Source organism: Zingiber officinale, chromosome 11A (genome assembly GCF_018446385.1).
Source record: "Zingiber officinale cultivar Zhangliang chromosome 11A, Zo_v1.1, whole genome shotgun sequence".
Lineage (NCBI taxonomy): Eukaryota > Viridiplantae > Streptophyta > Magnoliopsida > Zingiberales > Zingiberaceae > Zingiber > Zingiber officinale.
This window is the reverse complement of record NC_056006.1, coordinates 5,141,349-5,163,889: the sequence shown is the minus strand read 5'-3', so window position 1 is coordinate 5,163,889 and position 22,541 is coordinate 5,141,349. Positions and strand designations below refer to the sequence as shown.

At 37.2% G+C, this 22,541-nt stretch overlaps 3 protein-coding genes across 3 annotated transcripts; all 3 read right to left on the bottom strand.

The window, feature by feature from the left end:
* Positions 1-1,665: 1,665 nt before the first annotated feature.
* On the bottom strand, positions 1,666-2,631 carry LOC122032078 (short-chain dehydrogenase/reductase SDRA-like). Its single transcript, XM_042591327.1, has 3 exons — positions 2,470-2,631; positions 2,260-2,376; positions 1,666-2,035 (listed from the first exon to the last, which is right to left on the bottom strand). The coding sequence occupies exons 1-3, from the start codon at positions 2,587-2,589 to the stop codon at positions 1,991-1,993; spliced, it is 282 nt and encodes a 93-aa protein (XP_042447261.1). The 5' UTR covers positions 2,590-2,631; the 3' UTR covers positions 1,666-1,990.
* A 3,930-nt stretch (positions 2,632-6,561) lies between these two features.
* Positions 6,562-9,676, bottom strand: LOC122032927 (RPM1-interacting protein 4-like). Its single transcript, XM_042592243.1, has 4 exons — positions 9,480-9,676; positions 7,877-8,311; positions 7,478-7,684; positions 6,562-6,811 (listed from the first exon to the last, which is right to left on the bottom strand). Exons 1-4 carry the CDS (start codon positions 9,483-9,485, stop codon positions 6,776-6,778), a joined length of 684 nt encoding a protein of 227 aa, XP_042448177.1. The 5' UTR covers positions 9,486-9,676; the 3' UTR covers positions 6,562-6,775.
* Positions 9,677-14,851: 5,175 nt separating this feature from the next.
* Positions 14,852-18,651, bottom strand: LOC122032518 (cytochrome c1-2, heme protein, mitochondrial-like). Its single transcript, XM_042591822.1, has 8 exons — positions 18,534-18,651; positions 17,714-17,799; positions 16,428-16,639; positions 15,778-16,057; positions 15,625-15,696; positions 15,417-15,533; positions 15,270-15,335; positions 14,852-15,174 (listed from the first exon to the last, which is right to left on the bottom strand). The coding sequence occupies exons 2-8, from the start codon at positions 17,777-17,779 to the stop codon at positions 15,058-15,060; spliced, it is 930 nt and encodes a 309-aa protein (XP_042447756.1). The 5' UTR covers positions 17,780-17,799; positions 18,534-18,651; the 3' UTR covers positions 14,852-15,057.
* Positions 18,652-22,541: the final 3,890 nt, after the last annotated feature.

Sequence of the window (22,541 nt, the reverse complement as noted above, 5' to 3'; positions counted from 1 at the left end):
GTTGAATAAAGAAATAATTAGCCCTCCACTCAGTACTTGAGAAGGTATCTCAATAAAAATGGCAGTGCTAGGATGTTGAAAATTAGACCAACAAATAAGTAAATAATTTACTTGTCTTACACTAACAATAACAACACTACAACACCCTTTTTGTGGATCACTCATAATTCTAAGACAAAGAAGAGAAAAAAAACTTTGACTCACAAATTGATACTTGATTGATGATTGAAACTAAATACAAGGTAGAGTATTTATAGTACTCTTCATACAATCTGGACCGTTCAATTAAATTAAATCCTAGCCATTGAAATTCTAATTCTTATCCATGAAATGAGAAAAACACTCTTGACCACACATTTAATTTTATCTTTTACCAAGTCGTCATCTTTATCTATTAGAAAAATAAATAATTAAATCACAAATCTTATCTATAACTCTTATCTTTTATTGGATAAGTTTTATCCTTTATTTGGGTTGGAGTTGATATTTAACATAGGATAGACATAAAAATGAAACAAACCATCAACGACTACATGTTGAGGGTGGAACAGATAATGAAAAGCTTGAGGGCTTAGAGGGACTTCGAATAATGATAATGGCACCACATAGGATGCAAATGACATCGGGAGTTAATTGTTGTAAAGGGAGAAGAAAATACTGGCTTACTTCAACAAAAAAGGATGGAATAGGAAAGCGTAAACCAGCCAAGACTTGCTCTTAATTTGAAAATGGCTACGTAACCAATAGGAGTATGGGGATGGTCTCGTCGGTGGGTATGATTATATGCATAGAACGGAGAATCTCGTAATTGAAACGAAGGTCATCTAAATCTACCCTAGTGAAACTTGATGTGCCTGGAATACCACAAGCCAGAAGCAGACATTATAGAAACCAAGAAAGAAGATCAAAGAGCAATAAGCAAAGAAGAAGAGAGTTCACTAGAGCTTGTAAAAGCGGAAAGTTCGTTAGTGATGAGAAAGACGAAGACGAAGATGAAGGTTTTAGGGATTTTAAAGTATTTTTTAGGAAACTCTTCAAATCCCCTTTTAAGAATGACCGTTGGATAGAGGTGATAAAAAAGGTGGGCTAATTCCCGTGGTTGTCATATTAGAAGGTGAAGTGATGGGCATATAGAAAATTGTATGTCGGTTGTCATGTTAGAAGAATGAGGTTGTTAGACATGCATCATCAACGAGAGACGCAAATTTATAGCAGATGTAACAGGTAAATCATTATTCCGAAGCATTGCCGCATACATCAAAGTGAACCTTATTTTTTGTGTTGAGTGTTTAAGTTATCTAAAGCTTGGTGGACTCTAATGTTGATCTAGTTTCTAAGGCTTTGCCTTTACCATCTCTTGAGGACAAACCTGGCCACATATTCGATTGACACAAAAGACGATCAAACCCTTATCGTTGAATGTATTTAACTCCGAGCGGTCCTTGAGGGCATCACCCTTACCTAAGCAATTTTTACAATACACCCAATCGGGTTAAGACTCGGTCGAACCTCCGAAGTTTTATCACTCATTGTTGAGTGCTAAAACTTCTAAGTCACTCAATACATAAAATTAGGTTAGGACAACCCTTCACTTAGACTAACGAAATCATCACAAATACTTGGGAGAAAATAAAGACATTCAGACAATCAAGTATAGATCAATAATTGGTGAAACTTACTAAAATCTTATTTGCAGGAGAGGAAATCTTGATTACAAAGTTTCGCTTGTCCAAGGGGCAGGTGCAAATACAAAAACAAACTATAGTAGATTTGGAAATAAGCTGGGAGGACACTCCTCGATTAACCTTTAGAGGTCGAGGAAGAGAGTTGGGGGTTCGGACACAAAATAGGCCCCCTCTCTGAGTTGCTTAACTGCACCGTCGACCCTAAGTAGGAGAGCTTTGGTAATGGAGTCGATAATCAACAGGTTAAAGTCCCGAGATTGGAGGAGGATTGTTTTCCTCTTCTCGAACTACTCGTCCTCCTCCAATTAATAAGTTGTTAACTCCGTCTGGACAACCGTTAGCTCATAACACTGCAAAAAAAAGAAAAAACACTTATATAGGAGTAGTTTATTAGGAACGATTTTAATATCGCTCTTAAAAATTGAACAATAGAATCCGTTTGAGCTAAACCGTTTCTATTGTCTTTCTATTTTAGAACGGTTTTGCAATCGCTCTTATTGAATATCATTAGCACCACTCCAAAATCACATCTTAACAGGATAATCATTCTTTAATCGAGTAAAGGAGCATTCACCTGGACGGTCTTCTCCACGAGATCCTTCCGGTGCTGAGGATTCGACACATGACAGATCGCCCCCATCACCTCAACTCCCTTCGACCACAGCTTCTCCACTGCCTCATCGACATTATTCTGTTCTCCCATGAGAAAGCACCAATCAATCGATTAACGAAAAAAAATAAATTAAAAAATTTGAATCAGGGCAGAAGAGGGGCGAAGCGAAACCTTCTTACGGGAGGAGACGACGATGGCGGCGCCCTCGAGGCCCAGCCGCTCGGCGATGGCGAAGCCGATCCCTTGGGTGGAGGTCGTGACGATTGCGACCTTGCCCTCTAATCTCCTCATCTCGCCTCGTCCTCCATACGAGCGCGAGGAAACCAACAAGGAGATTTAGTAAAGTGAGAAGCACTTTTGCCATTTACATCATGAAGATACTAATTTACAGTTTTTAGTCTCTAACATTTACAATTTAGTCTGAGACGATGATCCTAGAAAACTTTGAATACTTTAAATCAAAATTAATATATTTATTTATGCCCTAATTTTAAATGAACAGAGTAAAAATTCGAACTTAAGCGGAAGGGAGAATTATAATGAGAACTAGTAGTAAATAGATATTAGTCAATGATGTTGGGATATTCAGGAGTTAGAGGGGGAGTGGAGGTGAATACCTCATCTCGTTGCATTTCGATGATTGTCTTTGCAGTAGAAAATACGAAGCAAATGCTAACATCTTGATTTATTTGGTATCCACTTCAAATGAGATGATTAATCCAAAGATCTGGTCCTCTCTCACACATCCATTATCAAAACATTTCGGAGGTAGAAAAACTTCGTACAAGACTCCAATACAATAAGAAGAAAAAGGAGAAGCTAATACAAACAAATCTTATAAGATTTACAACATTGAAACCTTAGTTTGCTCCTTGCTTGTCAACCTCTTGATCGACTTGGAAATATAACAATATTTCCCTCTAAGTCTTCAAGAACTTTGGTGGTGAGTTAGAGAGAATCAGTGAAGAAGATGTGAGAAGAGGTATATGCTCCGTTTGAAGCCGTCGAAGCACTTTTACTTGCAGCCTGTGCCAACGGTCATATTCGGCTGATTGATTAGGGAAGCTAGATCGATCAGCTGATCGATCCAAAGCACTTCTGTGTTTTCGCGAGAAGCTCCGAAATTGATCGACCAATCGATTCTAGCTACCTCGTGATATCGCGAGAAAAGATGAGCCCAATCACGTGTCCCAATTGATCTAATTGATTGTGAAACCTTCTGTGTATTTGCAATAAACTCCCAATCGATTGGAGTAGCTTAATCAATCGACTGATCGATTGGATCACCTTTGCTCGCGATAGTGCTCCCAACTGATCGATTGAGACCTGGTTCAATCGATCACCTGATCAATTGACTAATCCTAACTTGCTTAACTCAAGTCCAAGGTTCTCTTGCCTAACATCCAGTCAACCGTGATTTGTTGGGACTTCCTCATGCCTAACATATGGTCAACCTTGACCTGCTAGGACTCTATCACCAAGTGCCTAGTCAATCTTTTGACTTACTTGAACTTTTTTCCTCGTGCCAAGTGTCCGGTCAACCTTGACCCACTTGGATTTACCATCTCATGCCAAGTATCTGGTCCTCCATGATCCACTTGGACTTCCCAACACTAGGTGACCGGTCAACCTTGACCCACCTGGATTTCCACATGTCTAGCTACACTTATCAGGACTTTTTCCACTACATAGCTTCACTCATTAGGGCTTTTCACCTAACTTCACTCACCAAAACTTTTCATCACCTAACTTAACTCACTAGAATTTTCATCTGTGTAGTTTCACTTATTAGGACTTTCATCTGTATAGCTTCACTCATTAGGACTTCACCTGACTTCATTTATCAGGATTTTTCCCTCTACCTAGCTTCACTCACTATCGTTTTTCACTTGACTTTACTCACCAGGATTTTCCATCTGTCTAGCTTCACTCACTAGGACTTTCACCTAACTTTATTCACCAGGATTTTCCAACTACCCGGTTTCACTCACCGAGACTTCTCATCACCTAGGTTCATTCACTAGGATTTTCCTACTTGACTTCAGTTACCAGGATTTCTTATCACCTAGCTTCACTTATTAGGATTTTCCCACTGCTCAGTTTCACACACCGGGGCTTCCAAACTATCTGAGTTTACTCACCAGGACTTTCTAATTACCTACCTTAATTCAACAAGACTTTCTCAACAACCCAGCTTCATTTACCGGGACTTTCACACCAAGTGTCCGATCAACACTGACCCACTTGGATTTTCATCTTCTGTCAACCTTCCCATTGGACTTGTCCTTACCTAACCTCTAGTTAGGACTTCCCAATCAAGTATCCTGTCAACCTTGACCTACTTAACTTCTCGTCAAACTTTGGCCATCCATGTTTATATAGACAATTGCACCAGCAATCTCCATATATTGTCAAATATCAAGACTCAAGCTTGAGTCAACTCAAGTTTAGTCAACCTGGTCAACATTGACCTAGGGAAAATTGCACCAACAAATGCTAGTATGTTCTATAAAAATCTTAATATGAAAATAGAGTAGAAATTAAGTTATTAATCATACTTCAAGTTATATGGCGAGAATGTCTTATATCACCTTAGGAACTGATGAGATAATAGATGAGATACAGACATGGATAGATATGACTTTGATTTTTCTCGAAGAATAGATGTGATACAAATGGATTGATGTGGCTGTATCGATATGTAAAAGAGCCAAAATAGATAGATTAATATGTTGTGATATAAAAAGGATAAAAAGGAGAAAGCTATAGTAAAAATTAGAGAGAGAGAGGGGAGGACCAAACCTATGAGGATTGAGACAACGAAAAGAAGCGATACAGATAATAGAAATTAGGTTATGCGTTTATAATTTGAGAATGATAAAAAGTTGAAATTACTAATAAGGTTTGAAATTGTTTTCCGTATGAAAAGAAAAAAAAACATTAAAATAACTTAATTATGTGGCAAAAGGTGATTCGCTCGCCCTAGCTCCCCCACCAATCCGTCCCTAAGTTAACACGGAGGAGGCAAATCACGGATCGCTACTAGCTATTAGTACAAGTGGCTAAGGTACGGAGGAAGATATGCTCGGGCGTGCTAAGTTTTGATCCCAATGCCTCATATGGTAACAACCCATGTTTCAACCATTTCACCTTCGAGAAGTATGTGGCAAAGGCAATTCGCTCGCCCTTGCTAATCCGTACCTAGGCCAACACGGGGGTAAATCACGGATAACTACTAACCATTAGTGCCAATAGCCAAGGTATGGGGGAAAACATGCTCAAACGTGTGAAGTTTCGATCCTAAGATCTCATGTGGTAATATCTTATATTTTAACTACCGTACTCTCGTAAGGGACGGGAGTAATTTAATTATAATTTCATGAAAGAGTTGGTTATTAAAGGGTCAAGATTTTTAATTAAATAGTAATAATTAATACATACTTTTTAAATTATGAAAATTGAATATATGAAATGAGTAGTACCGAAATTAATATCTCACGTAGTTCATAGTCAAATGAAGATAAAAGTACTAGAGAGGCAAATTGTAGTTTATAAACATATGAGGTGTAAAATGAAAACGTTAAATTTAAAACAAATTGAAAAAAAAAATGGTTTCAAACAAAACTCAACTAAACGCATGCTGCTACCGCAACAGTTATAGGTCATGATAGACATTGCCATGGGTGAGGTAAAACTTTGGGTAAGTTTAGATATTAAATTAGGAATTATTGACAAAAATTGGAAAGATTAATTTGTTTATCTTTTAATTAATTTTTCATTCTATATCTCTTTTGTTTTCTTAACTAAAACTAACTACCTTACTTAATTTATTATTAAAAATATTAAATCATATTAAAAATTTGTGTATATTATTTTATTTTAAAATTGTTAGGTTGACCTCGATTCGCAAATCATGCTCAAGCTAGGTTGATATCATGCCTAACCCATTCAAATCCTTCTCGACTACTGAAGAGAACACAATCGTCACCTTTCGTGGACAAAATGTTGTAACGCGATTGTCATTGTTGTTCAAAGGCATTCTCCCCCCTTTTTGTCATTGTTGTTCTAAATGTCGTAACAATGCTTGGAATAATTTTACAATGACTATCGAAGCAGAACCGAATCTCGTTCGCCTTCATCTTTGTACTAAATGTTGTAATACGATTACAATAATTTCGTAGTGACTAGCAAAGCCGAAGATGATCCTCCTCCTTTTCGTGTTTGTTGAGTTAGGTTTGTAACATGAACACATCCTCATGACACTGAACGACATCAAACACAAGATTGCATTGAATTTTTCATTAGCATCTTTCATCTGTTATAACTGAACCTCTCAAGGCATTTGACCCACAAAAAGTAAGAACAACATATCGAACATATCAAACAAATGCATCAACCAGTAGCGAGAAATCTTTGCAATGGTTTCGTACTTCTGAGAGTTCGTTCGATCAGTTTCTGACGCTCGGACTTCGTTCGATCAGTTTCTGACGCTCGGACGTAGGCATGAAATCATCTGCGGAATCAATCAATTGTTTCAGAATCAGATGAGATGAAAAACAGAGAACCGCGCAGCACCCTTTAAAATTAGTATTCATCAAGTCTTCCTATAAACAGGCTGTTTTCCCTTTTCAAAAGATTCTCATACAGGCAAGATTAGGGTTAAAAAACTAAATGATTCGACGTAGTTTGAGAATCAGCTCAATGACACAAAATGGGCCATAAGATGATCGGCAAAACACCTTAAGGAAGATTTTCGAGGCCACAAAAACGCATATTTCGATATTAAGAAACTAGAAATGTGCCAACTCAAGATGTGTCAAAGCAAACCAAGTTTGTGTTCTACAAAACACAAGATGATTTAATCGGCTAGTAATCTTCAAAAGGTCTCAAATTGTGCTGCAAGATAATTTACAAATCAATTTGCAACAAAGCTAAACAATGGACAAATTTGTGGACACCGAGAAGACTAAAATATTCAAGTAGGTGTCTCAAAGCAAAACAATGGACAAATTTGTGATTTTCACAGTGAAATTGATTTGGAAACCAACCAATATGTATTGGAGATAGACCTAAGGCATCATTTGGTTGGAAAAAAAATTTATAGCGGAGCATTTTGGTAAACGGTATCAATTAGAAAGGGTGAGACGAGAAACAAAGTAAAGTACAATTTATTACTTACCCTACTGAAAAAGGAATGCTCTTTCTCGGAGTAAGACCTGGGCAGAGAAAATGCACGTTGAGGAGTAAATGCTGGAATAGGGCTCGCAGCTGCTGCCTTCTTGTCTTCTTTAACTTGGTTGAAGATGACGGTGTATCCAGCAGCTGATTTAGGATCTGCTGCATTCCATTCTCCAAATTTAGGCACTGCGGTGGTTCTTTGGCGACTCTGTCAAAATAAGAACAAAAATAATTATAAACTTCTTCGACAACCAACTTGGTCTGATGGAATACAAACTGTATTGACATAATTCCATACTAATAAGATTAGTATTACTCGATCAAATTTTAAATGAAACTGAATGAATTTGTCTTAGTTGTTTTCTACTTTGTGATACTTGAGAAAGAAAATTGTTCTTACCGGTGTTGCATGTAGAGTATTTGAAGTTCTTCCCTGCTTGACCGGTGACTGAGAAGGAAAGAAACCAGCTTCACCTAAGCTCCTATGGTTCCCATGGTATCTACCTTTGTGTTTCCTTTCTTCCCTGACATCGGTCGCTCTTGATTCATACTTTCGTCCATCGTACTCCCGATGCTTGTCCCTGTGCCGGCCTTCCTTTGGATATTGAGGTTCTGCAGCTAGGCCTCCAGGTTTGTGGGGCTCTCCTCTGGGTTTACGAACCTCTCCTCTGGGTTTCTGAAGCTCTCCTCCTGGTTTGCATAACTCTTCCGCCTGCTCTGGATCATATGGATTGAAAATGCATATGCCAGAAGCTTTTTCCTTGCGTGCCGTATCGAAGCATGTCGTGTAGGCAGCATCTTGGTTCCAATCACCAAAGCGCGGCACATGCCCCCGCTGTTGTGAAATAAAGAACAGCAGCAGTTGAATAGAGTTTGGTAAATCAAGAACATGATTAAGCATTGGTGAAACCTATTTCAACTGTTAGATTAGATTCTTTTGTAAAATTAAAACATCATTAGAGAAATTTTATCATTCGACACATACCATGAGAAACCAAACCAGATAGTTTAGTTTGTTTAGAGACAACCTCACTAGTTGAATGCAAATTCTCTCAAGTTATCTTTTCCATGCTAATGTTGTAAAAATGCAAGTTGATCACAAATGTATAAAACATACAAGGAATCTTAAGTGATACAAGAGAGAAAAAGAACACCGATATGAATTTTAGAAGCCAAAGTGAGCTCATATCATAGATATAGCAAATGCTACTCGCAAACTAAATAACAAATTAAACAGCAGACAGATCTTTTTTTAACAAAAGAGTGGTTTTATAACAAAAGAAATTGGAATTCCCATTCCATGATAACGATGAACTCATTTTTGAGGAAACATACACACTTTGGACTTCTAATATTGTTTGTCAAAAATTTTATCTCGTGATCTCACAAAAAGTTTCAGCATTGAAATCCCTTTTCAATCTGTCCAAACAAAATATGTGAAATCTTGGTTCATGAAAATTCAGTTTCCTATGGGAATTAGATTCTTTTCTTTCAGGAATTGATTCTAAGCAATCTAATAGAACCTTGTAGCTTACTTTGAGAAATTTCAGACTGACCAGACAACAACATTCCATCCAACCAACAGGAATCAGCATCAACATGATGAATTCAATGCATCTTTCCTAAACCGTTTATAGAAAAAGGGGGACAAAACAGACCGAAATCTCTATTGGAAAACGAGAACAGGAAGAACCCTAAAAAGAAAAGAGGAAACTTTTATTCGAAAGCAATCCGATCGACATGCCAAATGACGAAATCAAGGATCAGACAGCATCACATCTCACGCCAGTGACGATAAAACACACAAAGCGGCGAGCAACTTTTAGCGGACGAAAACCCCAAGCGACGGAATCAAAACGGCAAAAGGAGAAGCAATCAAAGCCAAACTCCCAGGAAACACCGGATGAGGAAATCAAACAGCAAAAGGAACAAAAAGAAACGATTTTTGATTTAAAAAAAAAAACGGAACTGAAGAGGAAATCTAGGGGAAGCAATGCACTCACTGCCATGAGGAGGCAGGCGGGGCGATGCGCTTGGCGTTTGGTGCAGAACCAACAGGAGAAGGAATTCCCTAGGGCTCCAAGAAAGGCGAAGGAGGTTGTAGATATCCAAAGAGGGGGTGGCCACGCCTAGCTGGGAGAATGCTAAACTTGGAGAGAAAGAGAGGCAGGGAAGTCATGGACAAAGAAGGAAGGCAACGCGAATTGCGTGGATTGCGTATAAACAGTTGTCATTTGGCCCCTTTAATTTTCTATATCTCTTGTTTAATTCATTCGCCTCCTTAAAGTTTTAATATTTCTAAAAACATCCACAACACGTCGCCTCCCACGTGCGCCTCCGTCGATTTTAAATCCGGTGGCGCGGCGCGGGCGCCCATTCTCCACTCCATAAACACGGCGGCCGGCCACCGCCGGTCCTCCTCCTTCTTAGACCTTCGCTGCTTACCTTCCCATCTCCTCTAGCAACGACCCGCACGGACCAAGAACCCTAGAGAATTCGGGTGTCGCGACACCAAAAAACCTCCTTTCTCCCTACTCTGCTTCCCCTGAAGCTACTTTGCGGTGAAGAACCAAAAGCTATGCGAGCAATTCGACGCCGGCGCCACTTCGCTTAGTCGACTGGGAAGCGGAAGGGAATATTCTCTGGTATCTCGATCTTCATTGACAGATTCACGATCCCTCCCAATCAGGTACCTTAACACTCTGACGCAGTTGTAGCATTAGATCTGGTGAATCGGTCGTGACAGTGTGTGTTCTTGGATGGGTGCCTGTGACAAAGCAGGTAAATCAGGATACAACATACTCCTAGGTGGGTGCCTAGGGGTGTAGTGCAGTTGGTACTTGGGGGTGGAGCTTTGTCACATTACGACGAGGGGTTGATTTTCGTGGGATTCATTCCTTATGAAAAAATAATGTCCCACCCACCTAGGAGTACGTTGCGTATCTTGATTTACCTGCTTGTGTATTACCATGAGACCGATGATATTGGGTTGTCCGGGGTGAGTGCATCACATTTTGCCACATTAAACAACAATTACAAAGGGCGCACTTAAAATTGTGAAATTCCCAAAAGGCTTATCTAAAGTTCAGATTTCCCAAAAGGCACATTTGTTTCCTATTTTACACCTCCCATCAACCACTGTGATGTTGCATTCAAAGAACAACTTCGTTGGATTTCAAAGAACACCACCACTGTGGTGTTGCATTTTAAAAAAAAACACACCACTATAGTTTTGGATTCAATAGTGTTTGATTTCAAAGAACAATACCACTGTGGTGCTAAATTTCAAACATTAGCACCACGGTACTGTGGTGTTGGTTTTAGAGTTTATGCAGCATTAAATTGATGTTGATTTTTTAAATATGGCACCAATGTGGTACTTATTTTTGAAAATACAACGCCACAGTGGTACTATTATTTGAAATCCAACACCACAGTAGTATTGTTCTTTAAAATCCAACACCATAGTATTGTTGTTCTTTGAATGCAGCACCACGATGATTGGTGGGAGGGGTAAAATGGGAAACAAGTGCGCCCTTTGAGAAATTGAAAAATTATGTCTTTTATAAATTTGCAACTTTAAATGCGCCCTTTAGGAAATCTGAAAATTAAATATGTTGTTGGTCAATTAGTGCTTCTTAAAACATTCATTTAATTGAGTATCATGATCTTTTCTATGGTTCAGGGAATTTAGTCGAGGGCTTCTAGTAGTGAAACCTTCTTGGGTGGTTGAATCCATGGCTGTCAATATGCTTTTGACCTGTAAATGTCTTTACTCACTCATGGTTTCATTTTTCATTGTTGCCTTTAAAGATTTATGGTTCAGATGATATTTGGTTACTGCACATTTGTTTACTATTTTACCCTTTCCATCAACCACTGTGGTGTTGCATTCAAAGAACAACTCCGTTGGATTTCAAAGAATAGCTTCGTTGGATTTCAAAGAACACCTCCACTGTGGTGTTTCATTTAAAAAAAAAACACTACTATAGTTTTGGATTTAATATTGTTCGATTTCAAAGAACAATACCACTATGGTGCTAAATTTCAAACATTACTACCGCGGTGCTGTGGTGTTGGTTTCAGGGTTTATGCAGCACCAAATTGATGTTGATTTTTTAAATACAACACCAATGTGGTACTGATTTTTGAAAATACAACACCACAGTGGTAGTATTATTTGAAATCCAACACCACGGTAGTATTGTTCTTTAAAATCCAACATCATAGTATTGTTGTTCTTTGAATGCAACAACACGGTGATTGGTGGGAGAGGTAAAATGGGAAACAAGTGCGCCCTTTGAGAAATATGAAAGTTAAGTATGTCTTTTATAAATTTGCAACTTTAAATGCGCCCTTTAGGAAATCTGAAAATTAAATATGTTGTTGGTCAATTACCGCTTCTTAAAACATTCATTTAATTGAGTATCATGATCTTTTCTATAGTTGAGGGAATATAGTCGAGGGCTTCTAGTAGTGAAACCTGCTTGGGTGGTTGAATCCATGGCTGCCAATATGTTTTTGACCTGTAAATGCCTTTACTCACTCATGATTTTATTTTTCATTGTTGCCTTTAAAGATTTATGGTTCAGATGATATTTAGTTACTGCACATTTGTTTACTATTTTACCCCTTCCATCAACCACTATGGTGTTGCATTCAAAGAACAACTCCATTGGATTTCAAAGAACAGCTCCGTTGGATTTCAAAGAACACCACCACTGTGGTGTTGCATTTCAAAAAAAAACACTACTATAGTTTTGGATTTAATAATGTTCGATTTCAAAGAACAATACCACTGTGGTGCTAAATTTCAAACATTACCACCGCGGTGCTGTGGTGTTGGTTTCAGGGTTTATACAGCACCAAATTGATGTTGATTTTTTAAATACGGTACCAATGTGGTACTGATTTTCGAAAATACAACACCACAGTGATACTATTCTTTGAAATCCAACACCACAGTAGTATTGTTCTTTAAAATCCAACACCATAGTATTGTTGTTCTTTGAATGCAGCACCACGGTGATTGGTGGGAGGGGTAAAATGGGAAACAAGTGCGCCCTTTGAGAAATATGAAAGTTAAGTATGTCTTTTATAAATTTACAACTTTAAATGCGCCTTTTAGGAAATCTGAAAATTAAATATGTTGTTGGTCAATTACCGCTTCTTAAAACATTCATTTAATTGAGTATCATGATCTTTTCTATGGTTCAGGGAATATAGTCAAGGGCTTCTAGTAGTGAAACCTGCTTGGGTGGTTGAATCCATGACTGCCAATATGCTTTTGACCTGTAAATGTCTTTACTCACTCATGATTTCATTTTTCATTGTTGCCTTAATGATTTATATGGTTCAGATGATATTTGGTTACTGCCTTTTGCTAAATAGCCGCTTCCTTTTAATAATAGCTTCCTGAAATATGGCCGTGAACAATTTTGCATTTGCAATTAACATAAACTTCTTGAATATGGTAGTTAATGATTCATGAGGTCAAATACAAAGTGATGCAAGCACTAGAGCTTGGAGTTTTGGGACTATTTTGATCGGTGGTTACTGGTGGACAAATTTTGATCGACCATAACTTTTGACTCAGGTATCAGAACGAGACATACTACGCCCCAAATCGAAGCTCGTTCAAGTCAATAGGCGACTGCGCTTGCCCCCAGCGCCCCCGTCAACCGTCCTAAAACCAATACGGAGGAGGTAAATCACGGGTGACTACTAGCCTTTGGAATAATGACTAGCGCACGAGAGAGACATTTACCAAATGCGCCAACCACTAGACCGTCCCGAGGGGACAAATCAAAGCTCATTTAAAAATCTATAGTTGATTACCAGGTGAAATCAACCAAAAAAAATGTCATTTTTTAAGGCTCCGAACAATTTTTATCATTGGGTTATTTTCATCTTATGCATCATTAGATTTTTGGAGACTATTTAAACTATTTTTTTAATTGATTTTGGATAGTTTTTTTATCAACATTAATTTTTAGTCGTGGTCTCCTTCTTTGAAAATGACGAGTTTTACTTTTCTATTTCATAATATTCTGCAAAATCAATGGGCTGTAGAAAATTATTTTCACAAAGTCTAGTTGGCCATTTAGTTGGATGGCAAGTTGATTTCTATTAGCAAAATGTCAGATATCTCTGACATTTTGCTAAGGATAACTATTCTAGGCTAAAAAAGAGGATATTTCAGAGTTGTGCTCTCTCAATCAATCAACAAAATTCTATTTCACTCTATTCCTATTTGCTAACCAAACCATATTTTCCATTTTTCTTCTTACTATAAGGAAGCATTTTGGATAGGAAAGATATAGGTCTAATGAGCAGATATCCCTATTAAAGTTTTGGAAGTTTGAAAAATAAAAGATAGCATAAGATTCAGTTAGCTACTCCAAATATTTCACACAGTTTGTGGTTACTAATCAAGTTATTCCTGATAAAGAGTGAGACAACACAAATAGGTGCAAAAACATAGATGGCTGGTGAAATAGAAATGGGAGATGGGACAACTGATCCATTGTTTGGTACAGTGCAGAAACTGATATGAATGGATTGTGTTGAATGTAAAAATGATGAGAATTTAAATTTGACTATGTCAATCAATACATACTGGGTTCTTCCTTGTTTGTATATCTACCATGATGTGAAACATATGCCATATGGAAAATGGATCTTTCAATCGAAAATGTAAGTTGTTGTTGTTAAGTAGGCATGATTTTGAATTATATATCACTAGCAACTTAGTCTTGCATGGAGCTAGATGGAGGGATCATTGTTGTTTTCACTTCATCTTTCGCAAATTGATTAATATTAATTTACTTCGTGACCTTGTGAAGTTCCTCATAAATGATAGTTCAGACATATTTAGCATAAGTATTGCAAACACCAATAAAATTGATTTTATTTGATGCTAAATGAAATGTATTTCTTATTTATTTAATTTTTTTTTTGCCCCTTTTATTTAGGGGTTCCTTACCAGTTAAATGAGCTTGAGAATGGGGCTCACAAGCAACAAAAGCTGTCTTCCTACTTTACTTCTAAGACTATCTCAAATGGGACTCACAAGCAACAAAAGCTGTCTTTCTACTTTACTTCTAAGACTATCTCAAATCGGAGGCTTAGACCCCTATCTATTTTATTTTTCATCTCTTCGACTTTCGGACAAGATCAGATATGATACCTCGTCTCTTAGTCAGTTAGATTACTCGGTGCTCGATCAGCTACCCAAAGAATTGAAGGCTGATTTGTTGCATCCTTGCCTCCACATAGATCCCCTAGTTTTCCTGGAAATGAGAATCCTGAAGTTCCTAATATGACAGGTTGGGATCTCATACTTAGATGCATCTTTTCAATAACAAAGAGATACTTTCTTGCGAAAAAAATATGATAATACCATCTGTCTAAAGTCATTGCAGACCTTGACGAATCGAACAAAAAATTTAAGTTGAGAAGAACATACTTCTCTCACATAGAGAAGGAACGAAAAAAAATGCTTTAAGCTCTATCTGGTAATGTACATTGTCCATTGACATTATTCCCACTTTCCCGCAAAATGAAATTCGAAATTTAGGATCAGTTGACGGCATCCACGACCAACTTCCGCGACTTGAAAACAGACCACTTCAACCGCCGGTAGTATGCAGCTTGGAGAAGTGCAAGTGAGAGTACAAAAATCCATTTGAATCCCATCTGCCAAAGCCCGACGATAAGTTTGGCGACAAAAGCTAATGTGTAGATAAAAATGCATAGGAAGAAATATAAATGCAAAGGGGGCTGGAGATTACCAGTTTCCTCTCCTCCATCTCAGGTTCGGCCGCCCAAGATAAGAAGGTTACGACATCCTTACCCATCTGGAGCGATAGTGGCATTTGAGAAATTAGTATCTAATCCAACAAAGTATATGAATATGAACACATCTTGTGTTCAATTACCTGAGATTCAGTTGCAGGAGTACCGTCCTCATACTCGACAGCACCGTCGATGAGCATTTTCGGCATGGCTATAGCACCACCAGGGAAATAAGGATTGTAGTGGAGCCCCTCGCGAATCTATGTAATCACATCAATAACAAACATTATGCAACCAATTAAAAAAAGCGAAATTATAAGCAATACTATCATTGAGAAACCAGTGTACTACCGAAACACCAGCAGGAGGATCGCGATAACCAGTGAGAAGAGCGAATGCATAGTTCTGTCCATTGTGTCGTGCCTAGGAAAAAGGACAGAAAATCAAGTTTGTCAAAGAAAACATGAGCGATGAGTAACCGAGATAGTCGAGGGGAGGTAGTACCTTTGTAATCAGACTCAAATCTGGAGGATATGCCCCTCCATTTACAAACCTTGCCGCTTGTTCATTTGAGTATGGCTGAGGAAACCGATCGCTTAATTTGCCAGGACGAGTGAACATTTCCCCTTCATCATTGGGGCCATCAACAACCTCAATTTCGGCAGCCATTGCTTTGGTCTCCTCTTCCGTGTACGCCACACCAACAAGATCTCGATATGACACCAGAGACATAGAATGGCAAGAAGCACAGACTTGTTGATAAACTTGGTGACCCCGCCGAATCCTGTGCATATCGTGTTGTGTCATAATTTGTTAAACCAGTCTTAAACTGAGTGAGCACACATATCATTAAAAAAGATCATAAATACTTATTAACAATATCATGCACAAGTGACCAACTTACAAAATCATAAGCATGGACATAATAATTCAGAAGCTGTAAAACATCTAAAAAAATTGAAAATATAGTCAGGTAAGGCAGGGAAAGACAAACCAATTGCAATTGTCTCATTTATCCAATAACCATCTTGCAAGTATGAGATATAATAACTACCTTATCTTATAGACGGAACCAAAAATATTTGTTTCCTAACACAGTATAGTTTCAATTTTCAGGATACAAACAAAAAAAACACCAACACTCTTTTACTTACGATGCATGATCATATGAACTCAGGATGCCCTTATGAGGCCATGGATAATTTGGTGCCGATAAACCATGCTCAGCTTCATCGGCAGATGCCAAGGATGCAAAGCTTAAAGCTCCAGTAATCCCAACTCCAAGTAATGCAAAAGCTTTCAGTGATTTCATGCCAGCTGAGCCCACAATCTCTTCCTGCTTGTGTGATGACACCAAAGCAGGAATCTGCAGACATAGTCATAGTTTCTTAAGTAATCCTAAATGTACTCAACTAAGGAACAAAACACTTACCTAACCCATCAAGCAGTATCAGACATTCTATCTCACATAAAACACAAAAGAAAAATAATACCTCCACAAACATAAATTTCCTTTTTCACAAGAATGGCATAGTATACATTTATCTCTTTGGAGGTTAACAAAATAAGGAAATGAAAGATAGTGAAAAAGTCCCTGTTTTTTACAAATTAAACTGAGAGTGATAGTTCTGCACCTGTATGTGGACAATATAGGAGAGTTGTGTTGGTTATGGAAACTTACATGTCAGCGCATACAACTTACCATGAGCACTATATTTTCAGAATTTATCCAAAATTACCATTTTTATCAAGTCTACCCTTTAGGTGGTGTAATATTTCATTTTGAACCTAGATAAATAATGATAAATTAGTTTCTATGTCTGAAGTGAGTGCATTATTCTTCGCACTTGTTAAATTGACATTTTTTAAAGAAAAAAAAAACTCCTTCGCAAATTCTAAACATAGATAGTGTCTGGAGCATTGGCAAATATTTAGGTAGAGTTGCATATGACTTCCACGCCTGCAGTAGTCTGGAAGGATATTTGTAAAATTTCTTCTATCTGCTTGCATAAATTTGCTAAAAATAAACTCTTCAACATCAATAAAATAAAGAGACTTCTTTATTCAAAATTTCCAGTCAAATATAGAAGTTGCATACAAAGTTTGCAATACCATTCTGACCGACTAGATGAAACAATTAACTACTCATATTATCCGGTCAAACTAGACAAAAGCAGAAAAACAAGAAGAGAGGATGAGAGAGAATAAGCAGAACTTGTTTTGAAGAATATTATTATCCTAAAATCATGTTTAGGCACACAAGAAAGAAAAATGAATAGTGACTTTACAAGAATCTAACACACTTAGATATGGCATATATGCATTGAGGCAAGTAAATCTTGATATGGCTGTTCAAGAGAAATGAACTAGTAACTACGATATGCATCTAACAAAGTGAGGGATAAATGCTGTAAAAATAGAGAAAGGAATGAATATTTACTGTTGAGTGGAACTGAAGGCCCTTTCTCAAGAGCTGGCTGATGCCTCTTCCAGTTCCAGCAGCCATTGAGTGGTTCACGGAAAGTTCTGAAATAAATTTAATCAGAAAGCTAACAAACGCGAGAGATACAATGTGAGGATTGAAAAACACCTTTCACAAACGCAATTTCACTCAATTAACAAAGCAATAGAAGATTCAGTAGCACACAATCCACAAAGCAAACCTTTATAATCTGAGTTCAGGTTTACTGATTTCAAAGTTGTCATTCCAAATAAATTTCCAACGAAAATCTTTCAATTAACTACTTAATTCCCTGAACAAACAAATCTAATGGGGAGTACTAACTGGAATACTCAAACAACAAAAACAAGGTAACATTTTGAGGATAGCTACAAATAAAAAAATATCAATTTGAACAAAAAAAATCGCTTTTGTGAGATAACGTGTTTCCTACGAAGCTTGACAGCAATAGATCGAGCCACCAAATGAGAATCAAAAGCCCGGAGCCTCGCTCCAACCTTGCCTGAGAGTAGAATTCAACAAGCCCAAACAAAGAGTCGTCTACTACGGTAAGCAAATTCCCAAAACCTAAACCATCCCAAAAGAAGAAAAAAGTCCAGCATGAATCTCGAAATATCGATCCGAAACCATTTAAGTCCATACCAAAAGGTAAAACTTGATCTTTAGATTCAAAAAACAAAAACGAAAAAAAAACATCTCAAAAGACCGTAAATTGGAAGATCTAGGCACCCAATAGGCCAAGGATAACCACGCCAACTAAAGGAAATCGATCGTTGCAACGGGCAGTAGAGGAATGAACCTGTGGGAGCCTCGGCAGGGAGAAACCGGCGATTTGGGAGCGGAGAAATAGGGCAATAGAGATCAGTCGGAGTGCGTGACCTTGTCCGTGCCCTATGCGGCTTAATGATCGGAGGAAATTTGACATTGCCCCCCAGAATTTATGCAAATTATCCCTCCACCTTCAATATCTTAAAAAAAATAAAAATAAAAACCCTAAACTTTTCATATATATTTCATTTCGATAAATGTGGATGAAATTAAAAATCTGCTATTAGAAAAATAAGGGAAGGGGTGAAATAAAAATTATAATTAGGACAGGGGGACGTAATAATGTATTTCCCCTTAGGACAGTAAATAAGCCGAGTAGAATCGAGTTTCGTGTGTCAAACTTATTTGATAAGCTAAGCATAAAATAAATCAAATTATTTAAAATGTAATTGAAGCTTAATTTTAAACTTTTTTTTTAAGTAAGTTTGAGTTTGATTTTGTTTAGGTGTGATTATCTTTTCAATTCCAATTTATTTGATTTTTTTAAAATAAATTTTTTATTTGTTTATTTGATTATTTTCTTTTATGGTACTGGGTGTTGAGTGTGGAGAGTATTTTGATTTCCGCCTCTACTTGATCTTTGATCATATAGCAAGGCAAGATATATATATATAAAATATTTTGATATCCTGCACGCCTGTACAGTGTGCGACTGCGCGTAAGATATCACTAGTTTTAGTTTTTTTTTATTTTAAAAAAATATTTAAATTAAAAAAAAATAATTAAAATATTTTTTTAAAAAATTTATTTCTAGGATTCAAGCTTTGGGTTATAATATCAAAGTTATTTTTAAAAAAAAAATTTTACCTCTAGGGTTCAGACTTTGAGTTATCGTGTCAAAGCTAGTTAGGGTTCAGGCTTTGGGTTATAGTATCAAAGCTATTTTTTTTTTAGATTTTATCTCTAGGGTTTAGACTTCCCAATTAGGTTAAATGTTTGGTTTTAAACAAAAATTAAAATAAAATTAATTTAAGTATTTATTGAGTATTGTAATATGTTGAGGGGATATATTAATGTATTAGAAATTTATATAAGGAAATGTTAATTTTTTAATTGATTTTTTAATTAAAATATTAAAAAATAAAAAAAAAACAAAGCTATTAATTGATCTCCTGCGCTACGCGCACAGTCACGTAGGATATCAATACTCTCTCTCTCTCTCTCTCTCTATATATATATATATATGACTGATATCCTGCGGGACTTCGTTTCTGCGCTTGTGCGCGATTGCAGAGCTGGCATTTGCAGACGTGGCTTATTTTCTTCTTTTATTTAGCTTTTACGTGGCTTCATTTGTTTCTTTTATTTGACTTATATTTGGCTTTTGCTTTTTCACAGAACGCATGAAGCTCTCTTCGGCAAACCAAAGGGACGAAGCTAGGGCACGCTGTCCTAGCCGTGACAAGTTCTCTCGGCGCGAAGCTTCGTGACGCTCTCTGTGCTCAGCAAACTCTCACAGTGACGCTCTCTGTGCTCTACATTCTCGCCCCGACGCTCGCCGCATCCTCTCACAGCGAACCTTTCCCTCGCTGTGCGGTGTCCTCTTCCCTCGACGAGGGTTTGCCGTGCAGCGAAGCTAGGGTAGCAAGGCTTGGGTAGCAAAGTTTCTCCTTCATTGTTCCTCTCGCCTGTGCTCACCATCATCTCCTCTCCAGGCATATAGGGTTTTCTACCGACTTCTAGCCCTAGTTTCACCCCTCTATGTGAGACTTCTATACCTCAGTTCTATTTACAATTCGTTTTTCCTGACATGTATCTAAAGGATCACACTGTTTCTATTTTCATGCGACTTTAGAAGATCCATTCTTCCTACCCATTCCTAAATGAAATGATTCAAAGCTTAATATTAACAACTATGTTTATGTTTAGCAACTTGACAGCTAATCACCATGGCAGATAATTAATAGTAAGATTCAGGATGAGTTTGGGCAATCCGGTGGTTAACAACTGATTTGGGTTAAGAATTCAATTGAGATTTTTAGCAACTTATAATTGGGGAAATATGCATTTTATAATCTTACTTTTTCCTTAATAAGAGTCCTTATATCAATTTGTATTCGTTAAAAAAAATGCACATCTGCATGCATTTTTAGCAACTGATTCTATTTTTTTGGATGTCTTATTGTTATCTTTGTGTTTTTGTTCGGGTTGCATGCATGAGCTTGAAGTATCACTCTTACAATATTTTTTCTGGCTATTTGATAATGATATGCAGAATTTCATTTCATCTGCATATGAAATTTCTTAGCAATGGGTGAAAATCATGGTGAAGATCAGCTATACATTCCTCAAGTTGCAGATGATGGAAAGCCAAAATATGGGATGGAATTCTCATCAATAGATGAGGCATTTTCATTCTATAATCAATATGCACGCGAATCCGGATTTAGTGCAAGGATAAATAGTAGCAAGAAAAATAAGATAACAAATGAGGTTGTGTGGAAAACATTTGTATGCTTTAAAGAAGGGCATACAGATGATCAACGGAATAAACAAGCAAAGGGTGATCAACGGACAAGGGAAAGAACACGTGGTGAAGTTAGAACTGGTTGTAAGTCAAAGATTTCACTTGTTAAGAAATAAACTGGATCTGCATGGGTTGCCACTAATTTCACAGAAGGTCATACTCATCCACTATCGACTCCTTCAAAGGTGCATTTGCTACGCTCACATCGTAATGTTTCAGCAGCAAAAAAAATATTGACTCAACGGTTTTCAGAGGTCAATGTGCCAACTTGCCAACAAATGCGATTATTAGAGATAGAATATGGAGGGCCCGAGCAAGTAGGTTGTACAGAAAGAGATATTAGAAATTTTGAGAAAGAGCTAAGAGATGAACAAAAGGGTATCGATGCTGAAACACTAATCGAGCTATTTACATCTGAGAAAGAGAAAAATCCAGCTTTTTTTCTTTGAATATCAGACTGATTCAGATAACAGATTTAGTAGATGTTTTTGGATTGATCATGTATCAAGAACTACATATAGTGTATTCGGTGATGTGGTTGTATTTGATACAACATATAACACCAACAAATATGGGTTGATTTTTGCACCATTTGTAGGAGTGAATCATCATCACCAAACAATTATTTTTGGTTGTGGCTTTATAAGTGATAAGAAAACTGAATCTTTTGTGTGGCTGCTTAACAAGTTCATAGAAACCATGCCTAAATGTGCACCAAATGTGATTATCACTGATCAGGATCCTGCTATGACAAAAGTCATTTCCCAAGTTTTCCCTTAAATAGTGTATCGATATTGTTTGTGGCACATGGCGAATAAATTTTCAAAAAAATTGCATCCTTTGACTTTTCGTGACTACATCAAAGTATAAATAATGTTATTAAAAATTTTACAACACCTGCTGAATTTGAGAATTCATGGGAAGAGGTTATCAAGTGTGCTAACTTAGAGAAAAATGATTTGTTATCTTTGACGTATCAATTGCGACATAAGTGGGTGCCAGCTTATTATAGCCATGTATTTTGTGATGGAATGTCAAGTAGTCGAGATCTAAAGGCTCCCATGCATTTTTCAAGAGATGTGTCTCAAATAAAAATTCATTGATGGACTTTATCACCAGTTTCAAAAGGGCACTGAGACACCAAAGACACAATGAGTTAGTTGCAAATCATATTGATATGAATGAGTATCCTAGGATTAAGACAAATTGGCCAATGGAATCTCAAATGGTTAAGTGTATACGAAAAAGAAATGGGTGAAGTTTCAAAGTGAAATCAGTGAGAGTCATGTTATTATGTGCAACAAGTATCTATGGGAGTTGACTCAGTGGTTTATCATGTGATGCATTTTCAAAGTTGTTCTTCCTCCAAACCAAGGGTGTTCACGCATGACAAACGGAGGGATAACATATCCTGTAGTTGTAGGAAATTTGAGTTTAATGGCATTCCATGCAGGCATATGTTAGCTTTTTTTCGTATCAACCAAGTGTTTCATTTGCCTGATAAGTATATAC